The sequence below is a fragment of the Brachyistius frenatus genome, unplaced genomic scaffold (genome assembly GCF_029030835.1).
Source record: "Brachyistius frenatus isolate BFR_SWC_R1_liver_20210118 unplaced genomic scaffold, ASM2903083v1 Contig_63, whole genome shotgun sequence".
Classification (NCBI taxonomy): domain Eukaryota; kingdom Metazoa; phylum Chordata; class Actinopteri; family Embiotocidae; genus Brachyistius; species Brachyistius frenatus.
Genome location: NW_027210662.1, coordinates 2,000,946 through 2,012,881, shown reverse-complemented (window position 1 = coordinate 2,012,881; position 11,936 = coordinate 2,000,946). Strand labels below are relative to the sequence as shown.

At 39.1% G+C, this 11,936-nt stretch overlaps 1 protein-coding gene across 1 annotated transcript; it reads right to left on the bottom strand.

The window, feature by feature from the left end:
* Window positions 1-1,819: 1,819 nt before the first annotated feature.
* naaladl1 (N-acetylated alpha-linked acidic dipeptidase like 1) lies at window positions 1,820-11,761 on the bottom strand. Its single transcript, XM_069706589.1, has 19 exons — window positions 11,562-11,761; window positions 11,127-11,299; window positions 10,557-10,678; window positions 9,188-9,307; window positions 8,357-8,549; window positions 8,120-8,213; window positions 7,930-8,034; window positions 7,020-7,105; window positions 6,799-6,918; window positions 6,626-6,711; window positions 6,198-6,261; window positions 5,853-5,920; window positions 5,655-5,746; window positions 4,505-4,598; window positions 4,087-4,168; window positions 3,643-3,816; window positions 3,376-3,463; window positions 3,177-3,269; window positions 1,820-2,212 (listed from the first exon to the last, which is right to left on the bottom strand). Exons 1-19 carry the CDS (start codon window positions 11,759-11,761, stop codon window positions 2,035-2,037), a joined length of 2,232 nt encoding a protein of 743 aa, XP_069562690.1. The 3' UTR covers window positions 1,820-2,034.
* Window positions 11,762-11,936: the final 175 nt, after the last annotated feature.

Here is an 11,936-nt window from a genome sequence, read left to right as displayed (position 1 = left end):
CTCAGAGACCTGTGTTTACAAGAGAGCCTGAAAAGGAGAGAAAGTTAAAGGAGGAGAACCTGCAGGCAGAGAGGAGCAGCTTTTCTTGTTTCTCTACTCTTTCCAATTTCCTCTTATCTTTTTCTTTTACTCTTCTTTCAGTTTGTTATTTTACATGATTATTAACTGGGTTGAGCAGAATTATTAGAAAACATTATCTTGATCAGTGAAGTTGCACAAATGTAATATTTAGTACACCACTATTGCTATTCAATTCAACAACCCACAAGTTTGAGTCTTCAAAATACCACAAGGTTTAAAAAAAAACAAAAAAAAACACAAGAACCTCCATGAAGGTAGACTCACTTCAGGGCAGGTTGATCTGGTGCAGGATGCCCCCTGTATCACCAGGAGGTTTCACTGATTCCGTGTGGCTGATGGTGGTGAGGTGACAGACTCATGATGGATGTGAACTCTGACAGAAAAGAATAATGTCATAATGTCCCACATTCTCTGTAGCAGGACAGGAAATGGACAAAATAATGTGAACACGAATGAGTGGATTTAAACTCTGCATCATCATTACAGTTGCAAACACTGCTACAAGAAGGGGACATTGTAGGTGTGATGAGAGTGACATGCCATCACTGATGCAGAACCACAAAGACCAGCAACCTGAATTTGTTGTTCAACGAGATGGACATCAGTCCAAAACACTTCAAAGATGTTTCATCTGTTAACAGGATCAATATGAAAACTATGAGACCAAATTTGAGCAAACACGTTAGATGGATGAGCTTCAGAAATGAGGTTTGTAAATGTTAATTAGCTTGGAAATGTATATCCATCTATGCTGCAGTGATTCTCAATAGCAACTCATCTTTCATAAATTGAGAAAAGCAGTGTTGTCCTTGTTGCAAAGTGCACTGCTAATGTGAATATTCTTTTTTTTTTTTTTTTTTTAGCTTCACAGCCTCATTACTGCAGATCTCTGGTGGCACATTTGGGGTGTCATCATGAAGCCCTGAATGTTTCATAGTAATTCTCATATTGTTGATGTAATATCATTCTACCGCCCATCATCAGATGTTTTGGAAACCTCAGTCGTTTTTAAACTCCTCAGGGAGATTTTAAAGGTAAAGTGTACTGGATTTTCCAAGTAGTGATGTTCACAAAATAAAATAAAATGAAATAAAACTGTCACTCCCCCAAATTATTATATTTCAGCTATAGCAATATGCTAGTTGGTAATGTAAACTAGAGCCATCATTGTTTCCTGGCATTTTTACCGCCTCAACATTTTTGTACCTGTTTTTCATTTGCAGCATCAATGCAAATCTGACTGGAAGAACCACTTTACAGCAGCTGTGTTACTGGAGGAGTCGTTAAATTTCATGATGTGGATCCTCATGTATTTACTGTGATGTTTTACACTGACGAAAATGTATTTCTCATGTCCTCGCATTTAGTCTTTCTCTGTTTTATAGCTAGTCTGACAGTGGGGGTCCTGGGACGTAGAGACTTTGCAGCATTCTCATAATAAGTACAGCATGCACTGAAATATTTTGTAAATATAAATCAATACCATAGACACACTCACACAGTAAGTCAGTATACAGCTTGACCAGTGTTGGTCATGTCTCGGAATGATTAACAGACTTTGTAATCATGCCATGATGTTGATATTAATTCCTCTCTCTCCTATGATGAATCATACAGTATTTAAAGTGTGTTGTTGTAGTTTATTGTGGTGCTCTAATGACCCAGAGACACAAATGTCCACTTCAGTAAAAGGGAGGTGGAAAAGAAACATAAAACAGCTGTTGTTGTTCATTTTTTATGAAGTGCTTTAATGGAAAAGATACATTTTATTTTATTTGTGACAAAAATAAAAAGGCATCATTCATGTTACTCTTTGTTGATGAGGTTTTTTTTCATTAATTGCTGATTCTTTTATCGAATATCCTTCATGAATTCTCTCAATGTGGCGAATTAGAGCGTCCTGGCTGTATCACTTTTGATAAAATTCCTGAGTTCTTTGCTCCTAATTTTTATCTATATGACGTCAACCAGCATGTTGGCGGCGCCCTCGATAGCTTGGCTGAGTACTGACAGGTGGTAGTGCACTTTGTCCCAGTCGCTGGACTGTCCTGATGACTCAGCGTTGGCATAGGCATCAGCTAGACCTGGGAAGGTGGCCTTTCCGGCACTACTCGAGGCCCAGATAACATGCCTGTGTAACACACATTCAAATAAAGAGTGAGACAACAATGATTTGAGATGTCTTAAATCACAATGAAGCAGATAGTCAGTGTCTCTATCTCTGACATCTCTCGTCAAAAGACCAGCATTGCCACACAGCCTTAATAGAGGACGCTTTATTCAATGCAATTCCAACTGCTGATCAGTGCTTTTACTAGTTTCTCACAATGTTCCCCTGCACTGTCTTTTTCAGCATTGTGGTGTTACTACCCCTCCCTTTCTGCCTGCTAAAGCTCAACTGGTCTCTTCCTGCATGAGCTTGCAGTCAGGGAGGGTCATTCAGGTAAAGTGGTGGCACCTGTGCATGCCTCTACCAGTGCTACAAATACCAGCCTGATTTCAGTATCTCTCTCTCTCTCTCTCCTTGGCTCCACATATCCTGGTTTGGTTGACCCTTTTTCTTCCACCTTTAACTCTTGCACACACATTTCTCACCCATCCTTGCTTTCCACTCACCACTGACACTACTCATTGTCACACCTCATGTTTCTTTTTTGCTCATTTAAAATAAACTTTAGCATTTCAACCTGTCTGGTCTCCCCTCCTCGTTGTTGCAAGCATTGAGCCGGTTCTGTGACAGTGGACCAGTATCAACTTCTGTTTCAGTTTTAATGACTGTATTTTACTAGGCTTAACAGTACCAAGAGAAAGTCAGATACATTTCCTGTTTCTGGTGATCAAATTGATTTATTACCTTTCTGTTCTTGAGTCTGAAGGTTTAATTTCAGGTTGTATTATAAGCAGTGGGGGTAACCATGGCAATCAAATACTTGTTAGAAGATGAAAAACAGCAGTGGGCCTTTACTGACTCCCTAATATAAAATATGTATGTAGCCTGTAGCTCACGGAAGACTACACATTGCAGCCTCATTTGATTTATCATGCAGCCCCAGAAAACCCCTTGTTCTCTGTAGGGCAATGCATCATCTTCTTACCTGAATGCATATTTATCTGGGAAGGCCAGAGGGTTCAAGAAAGCTCGGTCCAGCAACATGAGCTGATCATTGATCTTTCTGACCTTCAGCGGCCTGACAGAAAACAGGTGCAGATAGAGAAAGAAGGCTGGCATTAATTTTGGAGGCGGATGGCGAAAGAGATAACAAAATGTTTGTACATGAATGTATGCGCACCTACGTTTCATTTGCCAGGTCTGAACTGTGGATCAGCTCCTCCAAATTATCAGCTGCTTGGCGAAAGCTGGCCACTGCATGTTTTAGTGGTTCTGAAACAAGGTACAGATCATTGCAGCCTCTCGGTAAAGATTTCACCCTCTTTAAGTAGAAATAGAAGTTTTATTTGGCCCTAGATGGTAGAAAGTCAAAGCCATAAAATTATATTGGCCCTAAATTCATCTATGTATCGTGGACTGCATCACTAAAAACATGTCTGTCTCGTGCGTACCCATGGAGATCATCCTAGCTTGAAGTGGCTCCTGATAGAGGGTCACTGCAGTGTTGAGGTAATCCTCCAGACTCTCTACGTAGTCGCTGCAGTTTAATGGCAACACCAGACTGTCGGCCAATCGGATCAGGACGTTTCCTGCTGTCCTGGCAACAGCTTGGTGACTGACAAACCCTGAGAGGAAGAGGCGGTACAATGGTATGTTACTGTATAAAAAGAGGGCAGTTGTTAGGAAAATGTTTTGGTAGATCTTCATTTGACAACAGAAAATGAAAATAGTAGAAACTATTTGGCTGAGAAGAAAAGAAGGCTTTCTGTTCAAATATACCAGATTTACCAGTCAAAGTAAGATGACGATGCAGCACCATAACTGAACCGGGATTTCTTCAATTGACTGATTGTACAAGAAGAACAGCACAGGAAAACAAACACAAAGAAGGTTACCAGGATCGATGTACTTTGAGGCGTAGTCAAAGGTGTCATACGCTGTGTGGTATGCAGGGTAGATCCGAGCATTTGTTTTACTCTGCATGGAGGAAAATATTCAGATGACAGGAATTACATTATTAATTAAATGAGTTCAGTTCAATTCTGACTTCTCACTCATGTGAATGAAATGAAAACATTTTCTGGAGTTTATTCTAAATGAAAGGTAAAATGAGACAATAAGACAGCACATTTATTCCATGGTCAGAATATTTAGCTGTAAGAAAATTTAGTTGGTATAATTTAACTTTCTTAGGAGAATATGTTATTTTACCTTTCACAGGTTTTACAATACATATAGTATATTAGACTAAAACAGTGCAGTATTACAGTGTCTACATGTCACACTGTGAGTTTATGAGGAAAGATTTAATACCCTGTCATATGTGTATGAAAAGTCCATGGAAGTGATTCCCAGGTAGTGAACAAAGGCAGCGTAATCGCTTCCTGCTCCTGTCAGGTATCCAACCCTGTTGAAGGAAGACAAAAAATATGAAACATCTTTTACCGAGAACCCGACAGAGCTGGCGTACAGTGTGGATAAAAATGAACATGTTCACAATGCAAATTACAAAACCCACTTAATAAATGACATACTGGAAGATAGCATTTTGTTTGGCAAAGCTGCGTTATTAATGTAATGATTTGCAGCATCTTTAAAAAACATCAATGTGCATGTACTGAAATGCTGCACTGATGAGTTTGGACCCAAAAGCACAACTTGACACATTGTTAGTAAAAATTGGAAGACCTTTAATGAAAAAGATCAAGCACTAAACAACAGGAAATGTAGAGGGACAAAGCAGGGCAAAAAAATTTGAATAGGAACAGGCAGTCAAAAAGGCAACGACTGGATCACCAGGAAAACCTGCGGGTATGAAGAGCACAGAGAACAACAACAACTAACTGGCACAGTGCGGACGGGGAGATAATTGAAGAAAGGTGTACGCAATCAGGGCAGGGCAGACACAAAAGCAGGACGTGAGAAACACTGTGAGTAACCAAAATAAAACAAGAAAAACAAGAAAACTGAAAGATGAACTAGGAGCAGGAGCGAGATGTGACAGGTGCAGCCTGTTGAATAATTTATGCTGTCATGATCACATACTACAGATGGAAAAAAAAAAAAAAATAAAATCAACATTATTTTTAATGGATTCATGTGTTTGCTGAGAACATGTGCACCCATACAGTCATATTGTTCCTTTATTTGCCAATCAGGAGGCTAGTTAGGGTCACAGTTGTTGTCAAAGTAAGTTTTCATTTGTCACTCATTTTCCCTGCATACAATATATTATTCGGTTCAAGATTTTAACAGTGAACCAGCTAATATTAATGTATCAAATGATTAATCTGCCTGTACCTCTTTAAAAGAATAAAAATTATAGGTGAGGACTCTAGTTTTAAATATTCCATATTAACTCACATAGTTTGGTAAACCTTCAAGCAGAATAACCTTCACAACGCTTTTCCTCAGATGCAACACAAGATGTTGGGAAACCAGAGGTGTGACTGCCGCTCATTACCTGGGAATGAGTCCATGGGCCGGGCTGGTCCTGTTGGAGTAACGTATCCAGTTGTCGTACACTGACGTGGAGTCGAGCCCAGGAGCACTGACCTGAAGAACAAACACACACTTTGTATGTGACAGATTCTTGGTGTTAAAATGCTGAGAATAAGAAACATCTGCACTGATAGAAGTCGATTCTATTTAAAGAGCTCACCTGTTTTGTGGCTTCAAAGACGACACTCTGTACTGACGGCATCCCTGAAGCTCTGAGGGTGGCATTAGCTGAGCAGGGCAAGAAAAAGGATCACTTTGGATAAGTAGCACTATCCACCTGTACATTTCCAGGACACATGATTGTCCCTGAGGTGAGTTAACACAACCTACACTAACAAGCATTTATTTTCACGCTTTATTTTTGCACATGCAGGTATGTGTGACTCCTGATTACTAATTAGTTTTAAACTCTGTTTTCTGTAAGCTCTGTGTGCTGTTTGACTGAATGGAAGACATTTCCATTCACTTCTGATGAGTAGAACAGGTGGAGTACGGCGCCTCTTACCAAAGACAGCTATGTCCACATTGATGTAAGCAACGGTGCGTTCGCTGAGCCTGGTGAAGTATTGCTGAAGGAGACACAAGATCAAGGTCACTTTTTGTCGTTACAGGTAAGTATGAGAGTCCTTCAACAAAAAAAATGACTGAAAAGTGTGCCACAAGTGGAAAATAATCATTAACTTAGTGAAATGACTGAGTTATATGTGCCATACAGGAATACCCATTTAAAGTTTGATAGAATCAGCACCCATAAGCGACAGGTCACACCAGTTCAAGAACTTGGACTAATGGTCCATTTAAATTCTTTTAAATGTATCTTTCCAATTATGCATTCTTTTAAAACTTGATGCTTCAAAACAAAAAAGTTAGGATTTACTTTACATATTGCGTGATGTTATTTATATCTGATTCTGTGGATGAATAATAAATCACCTCTGTGTATTCTGCAGACCCAATAAGGCCGAACTCCTCAGCTCCCCAGCTTCCAAAGATGATGGACCTCCGAGGCCTCCATGTTCCTGCCGTAGAGAGACACAGAGATGAACTCTTCATCCAGCACTGTAAACAAAACGTTCGGACAAACCTAGCTTTGTGACTCTCCTCACCCTGCTTCACCATCATGCCGAGCACCCGGGTCAGCTCCAGCATCACTGACGTCCCGCTGCTCGGATCAATAGCACCATGAACCCAGCTGTCCCTGTGGTTACCGTAGATCACGTACCTGTCTGTGGACAATAAACACACACACAGAGTACAAACACAGAGCCATCGCAGAATAATCACAAGCTGAAAACTGCTGATATTAAACCGGAGTCACTGGTCTCACCTGGCTCAACGCTTCCTCTGATAACTCCCATCACATTGGAAGAGTTTTTCTCCTCTTCGAAGTTGAAGATGTCTAGTTTCACATCACTGGAACAGAGGATCAAAAGTGTGAAAAGACAAGGAAGAGAGACAAACAGACTGCCGCCTGCAGTACTGCTGCAACACCCGTAAAAGGTCTTATAACAGTCAATCTAACTTTATTTATATAGCAGTTTTAATGCATGTTAGTGCAGTTCAAAGATAATTGACAGGCTGATAATAAGACAGACAGTTGCAGAAACAAAAAAACAACAACATGAACTGTGAAAAATAATAAAAACAATGTAAAAATCTATTCATAGACCAATTTCAGATCAATGCATACAAGACGATAGAGATGATAGCTAAAATAACAGTAAGAGTGAATAAGTAATAGAGTGAAATAAAAACTGGATTAAAAAAAAGATAAATGCAGAATAAGAATAAAGACAATTAAATGCATTAAAAAAATAAAACATAAAAGCTAACTTAGTAATAATAAGAATAAAGTAATAAACATAAGTAGGTAAAAGCTCTGATGTGCCATTGTAAAGTGAAGAAAATATATTACGACTGGCTTTCCATTTCATTTTCACCTTATATTCAACATATTAGAATCATTGGGAAAAAAGTAAGGGGTGGGAAAGATGATGACGTTGAAAAACAACTCTTGGACAATAGATGTAATATATAAACCAAAAGAGTGTATTTTGTAATTTCTAAAGAAGGTAAAAGAACAGCAACATTACATCTGATCAGATGGGATAGATGACTGAAATAAATGCACTTTTGTAGCAAAATTCCATCATCTTTTCTGTAAAGACAGAATCTTGAAAGTTTTTTTTTTTTTTTTTTTTTTTTACTTCATACTAACTTGTGAACTGATTTACTACCTGTTGTTGAAAGCAGATGTTTGTTTGAAGCCCGGACCACCAAAATTGTAGGTACAGTTGAATGCTCCCTGCCATTGACTGGGAGCTTCTTCTCCATCCAATGCACTGAAAAATAATAAATTAGATAAAAATCGTAATCAACCATTTTGAGCTGTATCTTTTCCACAAGCAGATTTGTCTGATCACAAACCAGATTAATACGTAGGCATCCTCAAATCCGATTGGTTGAATTGGAATGGGAGGGATCCCTGTAATGTCCTTGCGTGGGATTCTGTAGGTTTCCTCTGCAAAATAATTGATTATACAAAAAAATAAATAATATGTGATTCTAAATGACTTGATTTGATTCTTGTATGTCTGTTTCAAGCTGTACAGCTGTTATAAAAGTCCTTGCTCTTATTGTATCTTTACACGAGTCACTGCTTACCTTTGGCAGCCAGGTAGGGTGTGAGCAGGTCTCCAAAGTCAGTGTTAAAGGAGCCTCTCTCCACACCTGAGGGCGGCAGGTACCAGGAGTGAGGATACGTCTCATTGATGTCTGACATGAGACCGTCATTGATGTCCAAAGGGTCTGTGTAGACAAGCACACCAATGACCCCGTAAGGGGCTGCATTGATGGCCTGGATGGGACACATACAGCATTTGGTAAACCAAATTTGATTTTGTTGTTTGATCTAAACTGTTGCTGATATTCGGTTAAAAATGTGTAAAACTGTGGAAGCACATCACACTTACGTGATGCAGAATGGTGATTTTTACACTCTAAAGAATCACTGGGTCTGTCACTATGTTAAAGCTTTGTAAACCTCTCTATCAACAGAACTGTTTTTCTACTAGGTTTTATGATATTAATACATCATACATTATATACATCATAATAATAACTATTTCATGCGTTTCTTCACTGGGAGTCATTCAGATTCTCATTTTGAAATGGTTTGTTCAGCTGACAAATATGTTCTGAAGGTTATATGGAGACAAGTTAATTTAGGTTTGTTAGAATGTAAACTAACAACATAGTACCATCTTTGTACCATCTTTGTCCTCCACACTATGCAATAAAAAAGTGGTGTTAAAGTTTTTATGTGTTGAGTATAATGATGCGACTTGCCAAAGCACTCAAAGTTCAAACTGTCTTGTAACTGCTACTTTAGACACAGAGGTTTTGTCCGTTCTGGACGGACGCTTTTATGAGAACAAAATGAATCGTGATAACAGTCTAAAACCCAGTCACTGAAAGATTCAGTGTGTAACTCACTTTAGCTGCTCTTCCTGCTCCACCGTATCTGGTGATAGCGATGGTTCCTCTGAGGTCCACTGTCTGGTTCAGATGCTGGTAGTCACCTGGCTTCCCTTGGTTGGCGTAAACAAGTTTCCCCTACAACCAGGAGAGAGATATAAACTATGTCAACACTAGCAACTCAAACATTGATGCAGACACAACTTTTTAAAACACAATTTGAAATACTCCCTTTTCATTTCAAGGTACGATTACAGACTTATAAATCAAATGTATTGCATCACTGAGCATCTTTATACCTTAATTGCCTCCATTCCTTGAAACAGATGGACACAGACGGTAATATTACATAACATGTGGTGACTGTGAGTCTCCTGTTGGGTTGTTAACTAAGACGACACAATAACTTGTTATCAGTACTTGTTAAGGCATTCAAAAGGTTTTAGCCTTGAAGATGTTATATCTGTTAGGAAATAAATTTTTGTGGCACCAGTAAACCACCAGTCATAACTTTTATTAAAGAGTGAAATAGTAAAAACGGAATCGATTCAAGTGTGGTTTGTTTTTTAATATTTAATTCTGTCCTAATGTCTTTGTTTTATTTGCTTAAGTGTGTCCAGCTCATGTTTGTCATATTTACCTTTCACATGAATCCTTTTCAGGTTTTTTTTTATTGCATCTGAGAACATTTCTGCAGCAGCTTTTCATATATATATATTTGTATAAAGATATATAAACAAAACCACACTTCTACTTTTGTTATAGCAGTTATTGTTTAAAGCAGGGATTTCTCATCTTTCTCGAAATTTATAGGGGATCATTGTACTCGTGTAACTGCAAGAGTCAAACACATACTGTGACCTGACAGTAATCCAATGAGCGAACAATGACAATGAATTATAGATCAATTATTCCTTATCTGTTATCTGTCAGAAGATGTAGGAAGTTTATGAGGAAGGTGAAAACAGGTAAGCCATATACTGTTTGCTCGTAAGTCAGACGTGTGACGACTGGGTGATTTTTATAGTTTCAGTAAATCACTTGCCACAAACTATGAATCAAAAACACGAAGTCCCATAAACACACATTATCTGTGCCCCAACATGCAATAAAATACTGTCTGTTTCTTGTAATACTTTTTGCAATATATTTGCTTCTGCTTCTTTTTTTTTCTTCTGTTATGCACTGGATGCAGCTCTGCTTGGTTAACAGTGATAAAGCAGCTATTTTAAACACAATAAAGTTGATTCTTTCTTCATCTTATTGCAATGATCTGCAGTCGAAAAATGAGTCTGATAAAGTCATAAGAATTCAACAATTATTTGCCAGTTTAGTGTTTTGCAGTCTGTACAGAAGTTAATAGATACACACAAATGAAGCTTTTCACCTTTGGATGTCCTGCAGGGGAGTACGCAGCGTATGGCTGAACCACGTCGGGGTCCTCCTGGTCCGGAAGGTAAATCTTCTCTTTTTCTCTGACAGTGTGCAGCACGGCATCAGACGGGCTCACTGAAATCAACAACTGGTCAAACTCATCGGGTCACAGGCAGAATATTAGATACCACACAGATTCAGTTTTCTGTCGGACTGAGTTTTGAATGTAATGTTATTTCAAAACAAAAAACTCAGTTGGATTTGATGCAACATGAGCACGATGGAATAATCTAAAAGTGGTTTTAGGATTTGGGCTTCTTATAAATGTAAATAATAATACAGCACAACACATAAAATAAAGCCAGTTGATTCACTCCATCTTATAATGACATGTTTTATTCGGACACATTCATTGTGTTTGACCCGCTACCTATTAATTACCCTTCATCCTTCTTAAACTGCACATAATGTTTAATTTGATTTGGAGCAGTTAATTTCTATATTAAAAACATGCTGAATGGAAAATGATGGTGCAACTCTCCCTTCTTTGATTCCAGCACATTCAGCAAACCACCTGACTCACCTACAGTGACCTTATTGGCGTTTTTTGGGTCAGGGAAGGACAGGTAGACCTTGTACTCTTCTCTCCAGGCCTGGTCCAGACCTGTTTCGGGGTCCTGCCATCTCTTGAGCATAAACTGCACCGTCTGCTCGTCTCCAGCTGAGGTGGCCATGTGGGGCACTTTTGTCAATTCCCTGCGGAGGAATATGAGAATGATGAAAATAATGTGTTGGCTCTGGAAATGTCGATGGATATGATGAAATATTAAATGATTATTTGAGGAAATCGCAAAGGTATCATTGGTCCTGTTGAAGCGTCTAGGACCATGTATGGTCTCTCCACAAGTATGTAATGATGCTGACTAATTCCCTTTGGACCCTGATTTATTTAGATCAAGGCACTTTTTAGATTTCTGGCTCTTATACTGAATCTACGTTCAGTCATTCATCAACTCACCTCAGGTTTTCCTGAATCTGGATGGGATCCACCTGAGACAAGAACTTCTGAATGAGGCTCTCGTCCACATCCTTGGCTACATCCTTCACCCAGGACGGCTCTGAGCTGCTGCTCTTGGTGATACCGAAGTGACCGATGAGGATACCTGCGGTCATGATGGCAGCACCACACAGAACCCCGATCAGCGCCTGTTTTATCATCCTCCTGTCAGATGAGCTCCTCAATGAATCAGTTTTCCTTCTCTTTAGACCTCGATGCTGTGCCCTGACAGTGAGATTTCCTCATATGCAGGTATATGCAGTTTTTTGGGCCCGAGTGCTGCTTATGAATCCCGGTTTATGTGAGAGAAAAATCTGCATCTGACTCCCAAATGAA

Coding starts and splice junctions, on each gene's coding strand:
- naaladl1 (XM_069706589.1), bottom strand. CDS start 11,761: ATGATAAAACAGGCGCTGATCGGGGTTCTGTGTGGTGCTGCCATCATG. Junction 8,035..8,119: donor GATGCCTACGTATTAATCTG/GTTTGTGATCAG, acceptor ATTATTTTTCAG/TGCATTGGATGGAGAAGAAG. Junction 3,464..3,642: donor AGCTAGGATGATCTCCATGG/GTACGCACGAGA, acceptor ACCTTGTTTCAG/AACCACTAAAACATGCAGTG.